The 20,112-nt window shown below is 49.5% G+C and overlaps 1 protein-coding gene across 1 annotated transcript in view; it reads right to left on the minus strand.

The window, feature by feature from the left end:
- Positions 1-20,112, minus strand: part of HIPK2 (homeodomain interacting protein kinase 2) — a 123,069-nt gene that overhangs the window by 39,038 nt on the left and 63,919 nt on the right. The window contains exons 2-6 of the mRNA XM_065884388.1: positions 10,632-10,755; positions 10,219-10,338; positions 8,126-8,212; positions 5,768-5,952; positions 617-779 (exon numbers count right to left, since the gene is read on the minus strand). Of these exons, the coding sequence (XP_065740460.1) occupies positions 617-779; positions 5,768-5,952; positions 8,126-8,212; positions 10,219-10,338; positions 10,632-10,755 (679 nt within the window). The remainder of the gene's footprint in view (positions 1-616; positions 780-5,767; positions 5,953-8,125; positions 8,213-10,218; positions 10,339-10,631; positions 10,756-20,112) is intronic.

Below are 20,112 nucleotides of genomic sequence, written 5' to 3' on the forward strand. Positions count from 1 at the left end.
GCAGTGTATTAGGTGCTAGATTCTGCTAATTTTCTGCAAAAGGCTGGAAAGCTGCAGGAAGAAAACCTCAGTTTCCCGGTCCCTTTTTAGTTCTAACTGCTGGAATTCTGGCGACAAGACTGATGAACTGATTCTCCCCGAGAACTGGAAAAGGACAGGTTTTATCTGTCTTGAAAGGAGACCATGTGGACCCAGCAGTGTGGACGCCAGGAGCAAGGGCCTGAGCTGGGTGACCGCCAGCATCCCTTCCAGTTCTAGAATTCTCTGTCAGGCAGATGTCGGTCATAAAAAGATCACAGCATCTCCTTTACCTTGTTCCCACATCAAGACAGGAGAGCAGTAAGCGGTACCATCTCAGAAGTAACTCCCTTAGTGAGTCATTTCTGGGAACTTTCGATGAGCCAGTAGTCAATACAAAGAGTGCCTGGGACTCTCAGATGAAATAACCTTGGGAACACACACTTTCTTACAGAGCTGAACGTGACAGCAGAGGGATTTTGTCTGTTGTACGTGATATTGGAGGAGTTCTGTCTCCTGACTCGGTTTGGTGGGAAAGTACAATTCCTGTCGCTCACACTATGAGCCCCGCCTGCCTTCCCCTCCGCTCCCCACTCACCTGGTTGTGGACGGTGTTCAGCTGGTTGTTGAAGGTCATGGTCAGGTTGGTGGATGTGCTGGGGGCCACGTGTGTGATGAAAGGGGTTTTGCTCTGGTTTACCGTGTCGTACATGTTCACCCGACGCTTGCAGATCTCCATGTTCTGGAAACATGATTTGACGCTGTTCACGCAAAAGGCAGAGACAGAGGCATTAGGGAAAGACAAGAGGGTAAGGTGGAATCCGGGGGAGAAAACGGAGAGAGAAAAAGAGAGAACAGTTAATCTAATAAACAAAACAACCGGGACGCTTCACGTTAGGTCTCAATTTCCCGGATTTCTCATGCAGCGTCTGCATTTGTAAGAGTCGGCGGTACTCAGATGAATCCCCCCATTGTCTCACTACCTCTTCTCCCCATCCTGGTGGGTAAAGGTTCTCCGTCAGCACAACAGACCTCTGGGCTCTCACTGCATTTCCTCATGCTGCTGATCTGCCTGCACCTTCACTGCTCATTCTGGCGCATAAACAAACGTGTAAGTTCTCTGGGAGCGTCGAACAGCAGTTGATGACCTGCCTCCACCTTCCTTGCGCTCACCCTTTCCAGCTAGTCTAGGGCACCAGCGCCATCTAGGGGTCAGCCAAGGAACTAGCCAACCCAGTACCAGGACCTGGTGCCACGCTTGTTCCTCCCTGGATTGTGTATGGAATGAGAACAATGATCTCAATGATTACTGCTAGTGGCTAACTTTACTGACAGTGTGGTAGTTGTTTGCAAGCACTGTCTCATTCAGTCCTACAGCAACCACGAGGGGAAGAGATACGACCGTTGGCCCTATTTTACGAGTAAGGCTGAAGCAGACAGAGGATGGGTAATTTGTCAAGATCAAGACCTAATTATTGGCAGTCTTCACATACACATGTACATTCTCTTCACCTTCCTTCATTCTGCGTTTCAGTTTTCTAATTCTTTCCCAGTTACATGAAGTAAAGTTTCTCTTCCTCTTTTTCTTCCTCCATTGCATTTGTGAATCAAAACAAAACTCTAATTATGAAAGTCAAGTATAGAAGTGTTGCTGATACCAGCATCAAGGACAAGGAAAGCCACGAGTGGCCCTGACCGAGCTTTTGAAAATCCACCATATAGTGTCCTTTAGAATTTATATTGTTTTTCATTCACTTGTCTTCTTCTAATTAAACTTAATTTTCCTCAAATGGTAATATTCAAGATAATGAATATTAAATTTCAATTTAAAATACTTATTTTAAGTATAAATAGTTTAATAACAATATAAAATTCTACTCTTTTAAGATTACAAATGCACACTGTTTCCACATACTATAGGTAAGTTATGTTCTGGGCCAAGCAGGTGCTTGTGGGCTATCGCAAAACATCCTCTCCATGAATGATGTTCTGAACTGACTTAGACATTCTTTCTGAGTTAATGACTACTTACATTGGCTACACAATGCACACTAAATAAACATTTACTGACGGACAGCCCTGGAGAGGAAGGAAAACGTATCCTCCAGTAACCAAGAGCTAGAAACACTATTACTAATGCTGGTAATGCCAACATGTTTTGAGCATCTACTAAGTATCAAGCCCACTGCTAAGTGCTTTCACATGGAGGCTGAAGGAATAAAACAATAGATTTTGTGTTCTTTTTGGACTGTAGTTAATGCATCAACGGTTTTCTGACAATTCAGCACAAAGCTTTTAGACTCAGAATCTTCTAGCTGAAATGGTCTGAGTTTTTAGTTTCAGTTAGAGGAAAGCACTTTCACGTTGGGTTCATTCTGAGAGTGGTTTTAAGGAATCTGTGCACTAGAATCCTGGTGTGGAGAAATGAGTGGAGTCTCTTTCACCTGTTAATCTGGATGCTGGCGTAACCCTGGCCGAGCCCCAGAGGTGGGGTCTCTAGCAGGGCGGTGGGGTGGCCTGGAGGTTTCTTCTAGCCCCAGAGTTCTCCATGGTCTGCCCAACAAGTTCTAGGGTTACCTGGGGATCAGGCCTACTCTCGGGTAAGCCTGGGTATGCGCAAAGACCCTTCTTTCCTTCCGAGGCTTATTTTCCGAAATCTAAATTGTCAGTCCTTCTCTTGGTCTCACACCAAGTTCTGAATTGGAAGCTGATGCCCATGGATTCCATGCTTGGTCTTCATCCCACACAGTGAAGCACCCTATCTATATCTGTTTCCTTACAGAACCCAGGGACAGACAGAACCCTGAGGCCATTCAACCAAGCCCCCAACTTTATGCAGGGGACTGTCTCACTGACTTGGTGCAGATGGTAACGGGAGCCCTCTAGTCAGCACCCCTCCATCTCCTATCTATAGCTGTTTCTCAGTCATCCCACTTCACCCCGAATACGCAAAGACTGATCTTATGGGGCCCCATCCAGTAAATCACCAAGTTTGCCTTTCTTTTGTGGTATAGACTGACACCCCTTGACTTACCCCTACCACACCCAGAAAAAGGACAAATCCCGTGAGAGTTTGCAAGGGATGCGTCCAAGTTCCTTCTTTATACAGGAGTTTCAAACGTGCTTCTAAATTAGAGGCAATGTCTGGTCGTTGCAATAAAATTTGACTTGCTCAACAACAGCTAATAAGGAACAGACCTAAAACTGAGGAAGCACCATCCATGGTAGGTGCCACACCATCGTTTCTCATATGCTGGTTAAGGTCAAATCCAGCCTTAATCAGCCCAATCTGATTGTGGCCACGGCAGGGCCCATGATGACCTGCAGCTGTCTCTGATCCGCGGCCTCTTCCCGTGTATTCCCTCCCCCTCCTGACCCTGTCTACAATCTGCTGCTCTCTCGAGCACCCTGCTTCTCCCAGCAGACACCCAGGGAGGTGACTGTTTATTCTTTCACATCCCAAGCACCTCGGGGTCGAGAGGCTGAAGTGCTATCTCTCATTACTCTGTTATAGGCTGAACTGTGCTCCCCAAATTCACATTAAGTTCAAGTTCTAATCCCCCCGTACTTAAGAATGTGACTGACTTTGGAGATGGGATCTTTAAAGAGGTAAAACGAGGTCATTATGGTGGGCCCTAATCCAATTCCTCAGAAGGAGGAGGAAATTAGGACACAGACATGCAAAAAAGAAAGGCCATGTGAAGACACAGGCAGAAGACAGCCATGTGTAAGCCAAGGAGAGAGGCCACAGAAAAAGCCAACTCTGCCAAACACCTAGATCTTGGGCTTCTAGAATGATGAGAAAATAAATGTCTGCTGTTTAAGACACTCAGCCACTCAGTGGTCCTTTGTTATGGTGCCTCCTACTACCCCCTCCCACGCTGAGGCCGCACAGCCTCACGTCTTTCCTTTCCTCCTCATTTCGCCGAGGCCTGGGCCACTAGCTCAGTCCCGCCCACCTGGGAGACTTCAGAGGTCACCCTGACTCCTCGTCAGACATCCTGGCTTCTTAGTTCCGTCTCACCTCCAGTGACCTGCGGTCAATTCCAGCCACCCATTCCTTAGACTGTCCAACCGGAAACTGCTTCGCTTCCCCCAAATTCAAGCCTAGAAATTCAAGCCTCCCATCCGGTCACATTTTCTACCCATCTGGCTTATTCGACTATTACTATACTAACCGATCTCTGAGCTGACCAGACCACTCAGTCTCTTTGGACCCCTCCCATCTTCCCTTCTTTTCTCTTCTGGCTAAGCCTCCTATAGCCATCACTTTGGATTTCAGTTGCTCCATTGCCAACGCCTAACTCCGTGTCAACCTTTTTCTCTTAGCAGCCCGGCAACACTCCACCTGACGGACCCAGCTACCTCCATCCCTCCATGTCTCTCCATGCCTTCACCTGGGGAGCTCAGTTACAGCCGCGCTATTCATGTCCAACCTCCACTCTCAACGGTTCTGCTCTATTTCTCTGTTCCATTTACTCTGCCACCTCCCACTACCTAAACTTTCGGGAGACATCTCCTGAGCATCCTTTATCTCTAAGCTCTTACTACCAGACACTTCCCATCAGCATCTTAAATTGCTCAAGTCTCTTCCATATGAAAAGAAACCCCACCCTTGGGCCTTCCCTAGTCACCCCTCTTATTATTTCCCTCCCCTTTCCCAGCCTTCCTTCTTGAAAAGGGTACTATCTATTTCTTCACCTCTCAATCTTTCAACCTGCTAAACTGGTTTTTGCTTCTACCATCCACTGAAACAGCTCTCACTAAGTTACCAACAACTTCCAAGTTGCCAAATCTGATGGGCATTTTTTTCCAAGCTTATTTGACCTCACCAAGCGACAGCAGACAGATCTCTGTTAAACACAACTCTCACCAGCCATTCCTCTGCCATCAATCCTTTAATGACTTCCCGTCGCTCTTAGAAGAAAGGCTGAAATCTGTAACATGGAAGGCCCGCCCCTGGCTTATCCTGGGGCCTCATCTCTCCCCCTGTCCTTCAGCTCCAGTGCCGGTCCTGCCCGTGTTGGAGTCTCCATACGGCAACGCCCCTTCCGCTCTCGCAGGCCCTTCCACCAGGCACCTCCCTCTCCTTTGGCGGTCCTGTCCTCGGGTCTTCCCCGCCATGCCCCAAGCAAGGCCCCCTTGTTACATGCTCTCCCCGTCCTATGTGTCCCCTGATAGCATCCTGGATATGTGGGGACCGCTGGTTTAGTACCTTCCTCTCTCCTATAGATTGTAAGCTCCAGCGGGCGGGGGTCCCATCTGCTTTACTCCCCACATACTGCAGCCCCTGGCATAGCAAGCACATCGCACAGCGAATGAATGAATGAACGAAAGAACACACCCTGATCCACATTGGACTGAGTCCACTCGTGACCTCTGCCCTCGCACGTGGCTTTGCGTCACAGACGCTGCCATTCTGAGCACCTCGCTTCGTGCACAGACCCCCAGGGTCCGGCCCACCCGGCCTCGTGCCCTCTCACGCCCCACCGTTCCCCCTCTTTGGTGTCAAGAAAACTTCGGCCCAGGGTCCCAATGTGGCCACCACCTGTTTTGATAAATAGTTTTACTGGAACACAGCCTCCCTCATCGGTTTATGTATCGTCTACAACTGCTTTCAGCTCTAATGGCAGCACTGAGCCGCTGTGACAGGGACCGTATGGACGCAAAGCCTCAAATATTTACTATCTGGGGCTTTCAGGAAAAAGTCTGCCCAGCCCTGGAATAAAGCATCGCATGGAACACCTACTGTGTGCTGTGGGGAAAATCGAGTAAGTGTGTCATGGTGACAAAGGGGTGGTTCAGGGTCTCGATCGGAGTGATTCTCTTATCAGCGTCTATGGTCAGCATCTTCTTCAATAAGTCGATGAACTCCCGCCGGTCCGCCTTTTCCACCAACATGTCACTCCCTTCCAAATCCGTCGTCATGTTTACCTGAAAGCAAGCGGGGACAGGTTACCAAGAGCCCGCGCGGCCTCCCTCCCCGACCCCTCTTATTTTGCACCCTGCAGCTCCATCCTAATCTCTCGGTCACCCCTTCCCAACCCCCGGAAGGCTGTGTCTGCCCCGTGGGAGGTGCTGCCTCGGGTCATCACTGCCCACCGGACGCGGCTGTTCTCTCTGCAGGAGAGACAGAGGGAGGGCACGCCGGGAAGGGAGAGGCCACTGCTGGCACCTGCAAATGTATAAACGTGCTAGGGGTACCCGGCTCCTGTTCATCACTTAGGCGGAAATGCACCTCACATCATGCCTCACTGCAAAGAACCACAGGATGAAGAGTCCTGGAGACGGAGTGCGTGACAATGTGAACGCACGGAATACTACTGAATGGTACACTTACAAATGGTTTAAATGATAAAAGTTACGCTACATGTATTTCCCCACAGGTAAAAAAAACAATAATTACAACCAAGTGGTAAAAAATAAGATGCAAAAAGGTTTTTTATTTAACCTTCCGAGGAAGATGCTGGGGCCTCAGCACCCTCTTCCCACCCCTACGGTGTGTCAGTCCTCTTGCAGGTCCTGAACTAGGGCCCGAATTATTCAAGTCCCTGGGTTCGCCTGGGATCACCTCTGGCCAAGGCAGGCAGGACATCTGAACACAGGATTTTTCTTGCAAGAGCAAAAGCTTATACTAGGATGGCCTTTAAAAGCCTTGTTCTGTGGTGCTTTCTATATTTTCCAAGACATGCGCGGGAAGGCGATTTCGGTTTTCTCAGGCAATCTAAGCTCCTAATCAACTGACAAGTATACTTTACTCAGAATCATGATTTTTGGTTACACTTCTCTTCCGTAAGAGGTGTGCTAAGTCTTTATTGGTCTGTAGCTTTATTTTTCATTGCTTTGAAGAAAAACTCACTTTGGGTTGCCCTGATTTCAGACTAGTTTTTACCCTAAAAATAGCTGACGTTCTAGAATTTTCTCTGGGCACAAAGGTGAGAGCCTGTGGTCCCTCCAGTGAGCTGAGAGAGACTGAGTGCAGTAGGCTGAACTGTGTTCTCGCAGAAGATGTGACTCCTAATCCCCGGTACCTGTGAAATAGGGTCTCTGCAGATGGAACCAAGTTAAAGTCATACTGGAGTCATACTGGAGTAGAGTGGGCCATAAATCCAATGACTGCCGTCTTTATAAGAGAAAGAAGGGAGATTTGGACACAGAGACAAGAGGGAACATAGGGATGAAGACCACATGAAGAAGGAGGCAGAGACTGGGCGGATGCAGATACAAGTCAAGGGAAACCGGGGATTGCCAGGGGCCGCCAGAAGCTAGGAGAAAGGCATGGACAGTCTTTTCCTAGAGCCTGCAGAGGGAACATGGGCTGTTGGTACTGTGATTTCAAACTTCCAGCCTCCAGAACTGCGAGAACTGTTGTCTTAAGTCACCCAGTTTATGGCCCCTTGTTAAGGTAGCCCTAGGGAACTAATCATGGGCATTAAACTCAAATGTACTAATGGGCTTGAATTCTTCTCGTGAAGACATCAGTAAGATTGTCCAGTACTATTTTACAATTGGGAACCAATAAACTGAAGCCATTTTTAAAGAGCTGGTGTAAGGTTTTTTAAATTTTTTTATTTTTGGCTGCGTCGGGTCTTCGTTCCTGCACACAGGCTTTCTCTAGTTGCGGTGAGCGGGGGCTACTCTTTATTGCAGTGCACGGGCTTCTCATGCTTCTCACTGTGGCGGCTTCTCTTGTTGCGGAGCATGGGCTCTAGGCGCGTGGGCTTCAGTAGTTGTGGCACATGGGCTCAGTAGTAGTGGCTCGTGAGCTCTAGAGCGAAGGCTCAGTAGTTGTGGCGCCGGGCTTAGCTGCTCTGCGGCATGTGGGATCCTCCCAGACCAAGGCTTGAACCCGTGTCCCCTGCATTGGCAGGTGGATTCTCAACCGCTGCGCCACCAGGGGAGTCCTGGTGTAAGGTTTTAAAAATGTTCCACAAACCCAATGGTATTCTTCCTAAGGCTGGCATATCATTGTTTAAGGTCAAGGTCAACCACCACAGTTGAGTAATGTGGATTTCTACCCACCATCCTATATTAATTGCTCTCGCAGAAGTCTTGCTGTGCTTGGTTTTTAAAGGGCTAACACTGCATACTCACCCACGGAGCTTACCTGGGCCATATCATCTAAACAGTTGAAAATGTACTTCCTTGCTTCTTTTGACTTAATCCCCGTCTCTGCTTCATGGTCATCTGGTGTCTGGTCAAGAGAGGCAAAAGCCCATTGGTAATATGAATTATTTCCTAGTCACTGTGACTCAAACCTGCCAGCTTCTGCTTCTCCCAGAGGGTCTTTTCCCACCTTTCAGAGAAGGAGACTAGGATTCTTCTTAAAGTGACCTGCGTACGAATTCCTTCCTCTCTTCGGCCTCCACACTAACTCATCCCTCCTCCTTCCTTCCTTCCTTCCCATGAACACCTGTTGGGGGCCTGCTCTGAGTCAGGTCTGGAGGATCCCCAGATGAGCAAGATATGCCACAACCCTGATAAGACCTACATTCTCCCCTAAGTTTAAGGAATAAGGTCAGGTTCCATATGTGGAAAAGCAGAAGCCCTTTTTCCAGTTGCTTTAAAATGTTAATTTAATGTATCAAACTCGTATACATAGAGCTCTCCCTATGTGCCAGGCGCTATTCTAAAGCACGTGAACTCATGTAACGCCCTTCACAACCATCTTACGGAGGGCAGGTGCCAGCCCATTTTCCAGAGGGAGAAACGGGAACAGAAAGCTTGAGGGGCCTGCCAAGGTCCCAGGGCCAGTGAATGGCAGCTGGCTCCGGAGTCTGTTCTGTGTGTCCCCTCCGCCTGGGCCCGGGGCGCACACACCCAGTTCCCGAACTGGCCTCAGTCTAGGAAGCTGCTGTTTCCAATTACTATGGATTTGGGGACTCATTCATGGATCACAGGTAATTAATCCTTCAGATCTCACTCAAGGACAGCACACCTGGAGCTGCTACGATCCAGGCTTCGATCTGGGAACAGCTGGCCAAGTGGGCCTGAGGCTCTTAACTAGGACGTAGAAGTGAACCCTGCCCCTGCCCGGCCTCGGCCTCCTCCCCACCGGGACTCTTTTTCACCGGACCTGACCTTGAGCTGCTCACCCTCACAGGGGCCAAATGCCAGCCTCCCGTCAATAGCCTAGGATCCTTGTTTAGCTTCCAGATCTCTTTTCAAAGTCTTTTGCCACCATTGGCCACACATTATCTTTAAATGTATTAGAATATAGCGTGGTTTCTGTCAAAAAAAACACCCACCCCACACTCTTGCAAAAAAAGAAACTCCTAAAATGAACACAAAACACACTTAAGACTTGTATTATTTTCTTCTTCCCAGGAAAAAAACATTAATTTTAATTACTAGGCACAGATCAAAGTGAAAGCAAAATACGTTTCTGTTAAAGTCAAACCACCAGAGTTTACGGTGTGCAACGGTGCGCTCCACCACCTGCTGGCCGGGACCAGCAGACCCCTCCCCGGAGCCTTCGTACGCTGTGTGGCTTAGGCTGCTTCCTCTGGAAGCCCTCTTCATCCTTTAGGGCCCGGCTCGAATGCTCCTCCCCGACCCTCTGCCACAGCGGGATTAAAGGCTCCCTCCTCCGGCCTGCCACGCCACGCTCTGTTCCTGCCGGGAACAGAGCGCTGGTCACGGCAGGGAGGCAGGGCTTGCCACACAGGTTCAGGCTCCCTCTGGACTGGGAGCTCCTTGAGGGCAGGGGGTGGTTCATTTCTCTGTCTAGTAACCAACCAGACAGGTCATTAAGATTTACTGGATTAAATCTCAGGAGTTTAGAGATCAGAGTTTGAGCCGCAAAAGGCAGCAGGTCAAACAAAGTGGTGTTTTTTGGTACACGGGCCTCTCACTGTTGTGGCCTCTCCCGCTGTGGAGCACAGGCTCCGGACGCGCAGGCTCAGCGGCCATGGCTCACGGGCCCAGGTGCTCCGCGGCATGTGGGATCTTCCCGGACCGGGGCACGAACCCGTGTCCCCTGCACCGGCAGGCAGACTCCTAACCACTGTGCCACCAGGGAAGCCCAAGTGGTGCTTTCTGAACATTCAGATTCATCCACACCATGTATCAACCACAGTCGCGCCTCCCCCGTGGCCGAATCACAATCAGGTCCAGGACCAATGCGCCGCTGTCAAAGGCTCCCCACCGATGGGACCTTCTTCCCTGCGTGCTGGGTGTTGGAGGGGACGCTCTTCCTACCTTCAGCCTCCACAGAGGATATGGCGAGTCTGTGTCACGGTTGAAAAACCTAGTTGTCTTTGTTCCTGCGCTTAATAAATATTCTGCTGGCAAACCCTGTGTTTGTGAAATATACCGAATCTGCAAGAAAAGATGAGAATGAGGTCAGGGCTTTTCCTGTCATCATACATGTGGTACACTGATGGCTCTAGTGTCTTGGAGAAAAACAACAATTTTATAGGGAGAGAGAGAAGTTATCAAAGGAAAAGGGGAAAGAAAGAGGAATAAAGAAAGAAAAGCTAGGCGAAAGGAAGCAAGGTTCGGGAGACAACGTAACACCGCGTAGCCCCATCCGTACGTCAGGTTATAAATGAGGTGCCAATCCAGATGAAGAATGAGGGCTTGCTGTGCACACCTGTGCTCTCCAGACCCACCTGATCGTACTCTGAAGCTCCTGGATACAGCGGCCAGCCCAGGAAGAGCTCTGCAATGACGCAGCCCAGGGACCACATATCAATTGCCTCACAAAATGGTAAACCAAGGATGATCTCAGGGGCCCTGGAAAGGAAGAACGGAAAAAAAAATCATCAGCAATTTGGAAATGCAGGCAGGTATTTCCTCAAGAATTCTACATAAAATCCAGTCTTTCAAACCCGAGGTACCATTATTGACCCCCTGAAGGGCCTGTCATTCTCGTGCTGGACTGAAATGACCCCTCCACCCTTTGACTTGGCCCTGCCCATCAGCAGGGAGCCTGGCTGAATGACTGGCTGTGAAGAAGGGTAGGTCTGTGGCTCTAGAACAGACCCCCAGGGAACCACAGCTATTGACTTCATTACCATTACACTCCAGCCAGATGAGCTAAGTATCATTTCAGAGACACTTGGGGAATTATGTTTTGTAGCTGAAAACTCGGGAAACCAACCTTTAGAGTGCCCAGTTTTTACAAAGGAATTCTTAAGTACAGGTATTCTATTTTCAGTAATATATATAAAACAGGTGGCCTCCACCCAGAATGGGATTACATCCAATATCTGTTTATGCCAACAATCCTTAGGAGTTTGTATCACTTTCCCAAGGAAACACTGTTTTTTTTCATTAGCTTCTAAAAAGTTCTCTACTATGACAATTATAGAACTCTGTTCGCGATACCTAGTTTGGGTATCGATCAGAATTCCATTAGAAACCCTTTCCTAACTGTAGAAATTATGTTCCTTCACATGATAAACCAGGTTACATGCTGGAACTTCTAAAGGAAATCACCTAAACCCAAAGAGAAAATTTCACATGCAGTTGGTAATCAAAACCAAAGACCACAGAGTACCTCTTCTTTTCTAGGAATTGGTCATGATTGCTAGGGGTACATTTTGGAGAAAACCACATTCAGAGTATGAGATACGAACCCAGTTTATGTTTTTTAAAAAAACATGGCTCGAGGCACTCTGCTGATACATTAGCCCAACTTCTGTTTTCTCTCTCAACTGTCCCCTTGATTAAGCCATACAGGAAGATGCTACTCTCCACCCTTTCAGCAGCCCGGAGCGGAGTGCAGGGAGCGGGGAGACCTTTCTCTGCCTACGTTATCTTCGCCCAGCTAGCACGAGAGGCGGGGGGTGGCAAGGGAGGAGGCGTCAGAGACACCTCCACTTGGAGCTTCAAGCTGAATTTTCCCTGCTTAAAAAGCATCTCCCCACCTGCTCCTTTAAATTTGCTCTCATTGCGAATCTTCTTTTTCTCTACATCATGGTACTGAAAAAAAACAAAAAACAAGAACCAAAGTGTCTTGCTACCAAGTCTTTTGACTTTTCAGGTGTAAAAAGGAGTTTCTTCACTTCCTTGGAGCTGGAGAGTCAGCACTGCCGCCGGTGCTTCCAGAGCTCCACAGTCACGATCTGGGAGGCAAGAGTGCCTGTCCTGAGGCCCAAGGCTGGGTCTCCCCAGGCTCGGGAGAAGGGAGTTGCTGCGGAGGGTGGGGGGAGCGAGCTGCTGCTTGATGGGTCTGCCCTGTGCCCATCCCCTCACTGCTGGGCATCTTCAGCTGCCAGGGTTTGCCTGGTACTTCGCCCTGTCTTTGGTCTTTTTCTCCTCCAAGCCTAGTAGCTGACGGTCCGTGTGAATATGGGAGGCTGCTCTCGCCCTCTGGCACTGACGCCCTGGGGACGGTTTTATGACACATCACTGCTGGACTGTCCTGTGTCATAGGGCCTCCGATCCCACAACTGGCCTAGGTCACTGTCCAGCGCTGCCGCCCCACACCAGGGCTTCAGGAGCCCCCCCGATCATTGTGTGTAACCGACCAAATTGTTGCAGGTTGCCTCTGGTAATGCAATCTCTTCAGAGGTGGTTTTGGTTTATTTAAAAAAACACATCTTTTAGGAAAGAAGGGAATATTTGAAAAGAACATTATAGAGAGAACGTGCTTTTCCTACATATGTGTCAGAAACTGCTTTGCTTTCTGCCCCCTCTGTTCTAGAGTCAGATGTGTCCACCTGCCTCCTCTCCCTGGGAGAGGTATTCTGGTCTGGTCCTGAGAAGCCCCTCCTGTGGCAGCCACTGCTGCCTCAGGATCAAGCATCTCGGCACCTCTGTCCCCTCTTCCTGTGACCTGTCCCCTTGCCCTTTGCAGCCTGGACACTCCAGTCTCCAGGTTGGGTCTTAGGAACAGGCGGCTGCTGTTCCATGGGGAGTCTCTGGATGTGACCATGGGGCTGCCCTTCCGATCAGGTTAATCAACTGGTCCCCATGCCCCTAAGCAGGTCACTGGGAACCTCTGGAAATCCATCTCCCAGATTCTGTTCCCTGATGTTCTGCCTAGCAGAATCCAACAAGTAAGACTGTCGCGCAAAGGGCGCTCCAGCAATGTTCTTTGGAGAGAAACACTAGACGTGGACTCTGTCAGCGGACGTTACACGGACAGGGCCTGAGAAAATTGTTCAGTCCATTTTCCATCGGAAAAGGGAACGGCGGCGATTCGTGGTACCGCGACGTCTACAGCAGAGGATTTCTCTTGTCGTGACCATAGTGAACAAAAATGCTTGAGCGTCAGGCAGGGCGGCCGGGAGACAAAAGAAACAGAGGGCGCAGCCCTGTCCATTGGGCCCCAATGCTGGGAAGGCAGCACTAAAGCACACGTCAAGTGAGGTCGAGCACAAAACGTACACAACACACACACACACACACACACACACACACACACACACACAGAGATATGAAAACAGAGCTAATCCAAACACACAAACTTGCTCCAGCATCTCCCGTTTTAAAAAATCAAGCAGGGCTTCCCTGGTGGCGCAGTGGTTGAGAGTCCGCCTGCTGATGCAAGGGACACGGGTTCGTGCCCCGGTCCAGGAGGATCCCACATGCCGCGGAGCGGCTGGGCCCGTGGGCCATGGCCGCTGAGCCTGCGCGTCTGGAGCCTGTGCTCTGCAACGGGAGAGGCCACAACAGTGAGAGGCCCGCGTACCACACACACACACAAAAAAATCAAGCAGAACGCAAGGACAAAACACGCCAAACCCAAAACCAAACCTCTCCTAATCCCTTCAGCTCCCGCAGCTGTTGCCTTAATTCTCTGTTCTCCTTCGAAAGCTGAATCTCTAAAGAGTCATCTCCGGTAGCTTCCACTGCTTTGCCTCATGCACCTTCCCTCCCTCCTCTAACTGAACTTTCCCCTCCGCTCCACTCAATTGCAGAGCTCGCCGAGACCAGCAGGGACCACGTCACATCCCCTGGTCAGCTTGTAAGCTCTGGAACCCGAGAGCCGCATTTCTTCCACGCAGTTGACCGTTCTGTCTTGTTTTGAAACACGCAGTCTTGGTTTTCACAACACCATGCACTGCCGCATTTGTCCTGCCCCTCTGCTCATGGCTTGTCTTCCTTTATCCAGCTGCTACCTGATGGCAAAGCCCTAGGACCCCTTCTCTTCTCTCTTTTCATTGTTTTTCTAGGTAACTCTTATGGGTTGAATTGTGTCCCTAAAAGACATGTTGAAGTCCTAACCCCTTGCTACCTCAAAATGTGCCCTTCTTTGGGAACGCGGTCATTACAGATTAGTTAAGATGATGTCATCCCGGGGTAGGGTGGATCCTTAATCCAATGTGACTGGTGTCCTTAGAAGAAGAGGGAAGTTTGGACACAGATACAGAGGGAAGATGGCCATGTGAAGATGCAGGCGGAGATTGGAGTGATGCTGCTGCAAGCCAAGGAATGCCAGGAGCCAGCAGAAGCCAGAAAAGGCAAGAAGGATCCTCCCCTATGGGCTTCAGAGGGAGCACAGCCTTGCTGACACCTTGATTTTCGACTCCTAGCTTCCAGAACTGTGAGAGAATAAATATCTGTTATTCTGAGTCATGCATTTTGTGGTACTCGTTTCTGCAGTGCTAGGAAACTGAGATAGTCATTGTATCCATTCTTACAGGTTTAAATCCCATTTTGTGTATTTCCAAATGTCTATCTCCATCTTGGACTTTTGTCAGCTCCAGCTTTATGTTTCTTTTTCTTTTTTTTTTTTTTGCGATACGCGGGCCTCTCACTGTCGTGGCCTCTCCCGTTGCGGAGCACAGGCTCCGGACGCGCAGGCTCAGCGGCCATGGCTCACAGGCCCAGCTGTTCCGCGGCATGTGGGATCTTCCTGGACCGGGGCATGAACTCACATCCCCTGCATCAGCAGGCGGACTCCCAAGCAGACTCTCAACCACTGCGCCACTGGGGAAGCCTCAGCTTTATGTTTCTGATGGCCTGGCATCTCCACCGGAATATCTCACAATCATCTGAAACTTACTACGTTTGAAAGGGAACTCTTCTCTTCTGCACTCCGCCCCCGACCCCTTAAATAATTCCTCCCTCTGTCCTTGTTTCACTAAATGGAATTACCACCCCACCCCGCTGTTACTCATGTTGGAAACCTGGAATTGACCTTTGATTCCTCTCTCTCCCTCTCCATCCTCACCACCCAATCCATCAATATGGCAGCTCCGAAGTACCTCTCAAATTGGCCCCTGATTCTCCATTCCCACTGCCACTGCTCTGGCCCTGGCCACCCATCTCACCTGGAGCTTCCTATCTGGTCTTTCCACTTCGTCACCCCTTCCTCCTGTCCAGTCTCTACTGGCTGGACAGGTCACACGTCCCTCGGCCTGAAGCCCTTCAGAGGCTCCCTGCCACACTTAGGATGAGGTCTCCATGCCCTCCAGGCCCACGGAGACCTCCTCGGCCGGGCCCTGCCCAGCTTGGCACTGTCCAAGTTCAATAAGCTCCAGACTAACCAGCTTCGTTTCTCAGTTTCTGGACCCAGAGCCTTCACGCAGTGTCGTCGCTTCTGCCTCAGATGCTCTCTCCGCTGGCTCTCAGGTGGTGGCTTCCTTCTCAGCCGTCAAACCTCAGCCTAATCGTCACCGCCACAGACAGGCATCCCTCGGCACCAGTGAGTCTCTGTCTACGGTGCCATAAATGTCACTTTACAGCACTTGCCCAATAACCTGCTTACTGTCTGTCTCCCCTGCTCAGCCCACAGGGGCAGCACAGTCCCTGGTATTTAGTAGCCAGTCAATCAGTAAGGATTTGTTGACTGAATAAACCTTTATTAAATATAAGGAAGTGCTAAATTACGTGATTCAGATGGAAGGTTCTAAGGCAGCACAAAACAAAGGAGGATGGAAGGGGCAAATCTTCACAAAGGATGGAAGACTGGGCACGAGGCTTTCGCCCGGGAAAGAGCGGGCCTCTGTGCGGGCGGGACCCGCAGGAGTGGAGGCCCAGAGGCAGGCGTGGGCACGAGGCCCTGCTCAGCCAAGCACGGCACTCATGGCGGGGCTGGCACCGAGGGACGGAGGACCTGTAGGTGGCTCACGAATTATAGCAAAAAAGCCAGCGAAGGTAGTGGGGGGGCTGGAGGTGGCACCAGGAGAATATAGGGTCAGGACCACAGGGCTGCAAAGGCCCATCCCTTCTCACCTCCACAGCTGCGGGCTTGCTGGTGCCCTATGCAATCCAGGCCTCTCTTGTAACTCCCTACTGGTCTCCTGCCTTGGATTTCAACCTTTTCCAATTTACCCCGAAACTCCCCCTCATTCAAAGGCTGTGTCCTTTTCTCTGCATGCATGACACATTGGTCATATTTCTGATATAGCCTGTCCCCTCCCCACCTCCTTCCTCACTCAAACACACCCTGTTTTCTGTGCTGGTGGACCACGTGATGAACATATCGACACGAACCACCAGATCGGTCCAATAAATATTAACTGACCACCTACTACTGTAGATATATGTCCTTGTGTCTGCCCTCTACTAAACCTTCCCAAGAGCAGAGTCTGTGTCTCGTGTGTGTGTGTTTTTTTTTGTTTTTGTTTTTTTTTTTTGCGATACGCGGGCCTCTCACTGCTGTGGCCTCTCCCGTTGCGGAGCACAGGCTCCGGACGCGCAGGCTCAGCGGCCATGGCTCACGGGCCCAGCCGCTCCGCGGCACGTGGGATCTTCCCGGACTGGGGCACGAACCCGCGTCCCCTGCATCGGCAGGTGGACTCTCAACCACTGTGCCACCAAGGAAGCCCTGTCTCGTGTGTTTTGATCCTCAGTCTGGCACACAGCAGATGCTCCATAATAATCTGCTCAAAACCCAGGCCATCAGCCCTCGGGTAAGGAAGGCACTTCTCTGGCCCCTCAGTAATCCTTGGGGAATGAAGATCCTTCTGCTGTGGCCTGGCAGATGCCTGGCCCCTGTTCTGTTGGTCCATAAGGCTCTGAGCTCCTGGATGTTCAAAGTCAAGTCTAAAATCTGTTTCTTTTTGTTTAGCACACCTGAAGCACGTTTGATGGTTGCGAAGGTGCGCTTAGTCTTCAGTGAAGAAGAAACCATTCTTACCAAGGGTTATTCCATGCCAGAATTTAGCGTCACTCATTCACTCACTTAGTGGAACAATTCAACTGCCATTTTCCTAAGCACCTACTATATGCCAGGCACCGTGCTGGGTGCTGAAGATCAGAAGCCAGACCCTGTGGCTCCTCTAGGAGTTCACCATCTAGTCAGAGGCAACAGTGGGCCTACGGCTAACACAAAACGCGCGCCCGGCACACGAAAGAGGGGGTACTGCGGGGAGGAGAGGCAAAGCCCAGGGCGCTTCTCAGGAGAAGTGGACAGGTGGGGTGGCCTCCAGGTACAGGGCAGGGTGAGTGCACGTCCCTCCCTGGCTTCTCGCCCATGTCGCTGCTATACCTCCAGCGCCTAGCACAGCGCCTGGGGCATGTAGGTGCTCACTATACATCTGTAGAAGGAGTGCATCTTTCTGTTTCAACCCCACACCCTCAGCAGGTGCCAATTTTCCCTGAAGCTGGCACCTTCTCCTTGGCAACACCTCCTATGACAAAAGACAGACTACTTGGCCTTTCTGCTTCAAAGTTTACATGCTTAAAAAAAAAAAAATCACATTCCAGTTTCTTGCATGGGGGCCGTTTCTGTTCTCCGTTCGGCTCCGCAGCAGATAGGATGGCTGGCTTGGGAAATGGCCTTTCCCTCTGGGCTCAGAATCGCCCAGGTCCTGTCAGTGACTCATCCTTCACTCACCAGCCCGTGGAATCCTCTTACAGAGGCTCTTCGGTGCTATTCTGGAACATCAAAAATACTTTAAACATACATGAAGTGTCAGACAAAATTTGCACCTAAGAAAGAGAGAGACTGTTCCTTTCCAACATTCCCATAGCAAGACGTGGAAAATTCTACTTTTCTATAGAAAGAGAATGGACAACTGTCATTTTCGACACACCAATGGTTAAGCTTCGATATTTCACTCCATTGGCTCTCCTGACAGTGTACATGGCTGATACGGCATTCCCAGATGTCCAGATCCTGTGACCCTATAGGGGAATGACCCCCAACAGAGATGTGGACACCACCCGAGTTGAGAGGAAACATGCAAGATCCCATGTTCACAGGTAGAATAATCCAGTGCCATTAGGTTGTGGCTGTATACCGATCTCCTGACGTTGGTAGGAGGATGAAACGAAACAGCATCACAGGAAGCACCTAGCCCAGGGCCTAGCATGGAGCAGGCAATCAACAGATAGCACATCACTTGTCTATAACGTGTCTAAGTCCACGCGACAGCAGTTAAATAAAGAGCATCCCTTTCCCTCATTTTTAAGGTCCATTTCCTCCTTATAAGTTGGGACATTAGGAAAACTGTTTAAGTATATTGAAGCATACGCATTAAACATTTTTGCTTCATTTATTTATATGAAAAAGGTACAAAGATTAATATGACCAACAACTAAGTCGCTACCATTTAGCTTTAGAAAGAAAACTGCCCATCCGCAGCCCACTCCCTTCCTCCTACCGGGAAGCACAGCTCTAAGTCTGCATTGCCTTTCACGGTACAGTCTCTTCCTCACCCAACCTCCCCCCGGCCAAGTCCATGTCTCCATCAACCACACAGCACACTAATAAAACAAGTGCAAGGTTCACGGCCACTCCCAGCTTGGGCAATAAATCTGCAACACTAATCAGAGAGCACAGGAAGAACTGTGCATTTCTGGAAAAATGTTACTCAATTTCTCCGAGTTTTTATTTCACCATCTATAAAATGTGATTATTAATCTTGCCTTTTTTTTTTTTTCTTGCCTCTACAGCAGCTTGTGAAGATAAATTATGGTCGGTAGAATTATAAGGCAGTTTGAACTCCTTGGAAGCAAGACACTTTGTTAGCCCATGGTATTTCATACTCACTGATATTATAAGGTGTACTTGAACTGAACTGCAGTGAAAAAAGCCTGTTCCCACAAATATATGTAGATTGAAGGTAACCTCGGTATGGCTAGGGCAGAAGCAATCAAAATGTAAAACTGTATTTCAGATGGGTTGTTAAATCCTATGTTTCCACCACAAAAATAAGGAGACTTGGAAATGCTGACATGCTCTCAGAGCCACTATTTGAGCTGGTGACCCGGAGTAGAAGGCAAAGGATTACATCAGAGCAACACAGGACCCGAGAAACGGCAGAAATCTGAGGGCTACGAGGAGGCTATTTTAGAGAAATTGGACCCCAAAGCCCAAAGGATCTGCATGGAAGACAGCATGGGTTCATACCATGTCTGGGGGATCCAGAAAGGTCCAAGTGGAGATCAACATAGCAACAGAGGCCTGGCTAATCTAAGGTCAACCTGGGACTTGATTTTGAAAAAGACACAGCTTCCTTGGTGAACAGGAGATATGAAAGAAACAGCTCTGTCTTTGGGGTGCTAGAAAGATGAGGTGAAAGACAAAGGAACTCAGAGACGGAGCTCCAGGGACAAAACACAGGGTGTGGTTGACCAGGAGCCCCCTTGTTGTGTGAGCCTGCACTGAGCCAAGGTAATACGGAGACTGTCCTTATTACCAACGGCCTAGCCAAACACTGTGCACCCTAAGAGCTCCAGACACACCCCACAGAAGAGTATTTCAGCCCTGTAATAAGCTGAGGATGGCATGTCATCTGACGGTACCATGGCTCTGACTCTAGAAGGAAAGCCAGGAAAGACACCCCACTCGTGCCTGTGGTGGTCCCAGCTTGATGTTACATATGCAACAGAATTGCTGCAGAGAGGTTCTAGAAGCTCTACCTTGGGGCCACTGTTGATATCCATAAAACTGTGTGTGAGCTGATGAGGATTCAACACCCTCACTGGTGATTCTGCTGTAATTGAATATCTCCAGCTCTCACCAACAGAAATGCTCAAGACATCAGAATGAAGCATCACATCCATATGGAAAGTTGATTTTATATATATATATATATATATATATATATATATATATATATAAAATCAACTTCGGTTGATTGTGGGTTTGGCTGTGGTGTTGACGTCATTCTCACGCCATACTGGGACAGCCTCCCAAAGGAAGTGAGCTTCCTTGATTCAACTGACCATTTTCAGTACAATGTTACA

The sequence above is a fragment of the Phocoena phocoena genome, chromosome 9, assembly GCF_963924675.1.
Source record: "Phocoena phocoena chromosome 9, mPhoPho1.1, whole genome shotgun sequence".
Classification (NCBI taxonomy): domain Eukaryota; kingdom Metazoa; phylum Chordata; class Mammalia; order Artiodactyla; family Phocoenidae; genus Phocoena; species Phocoena phocoena.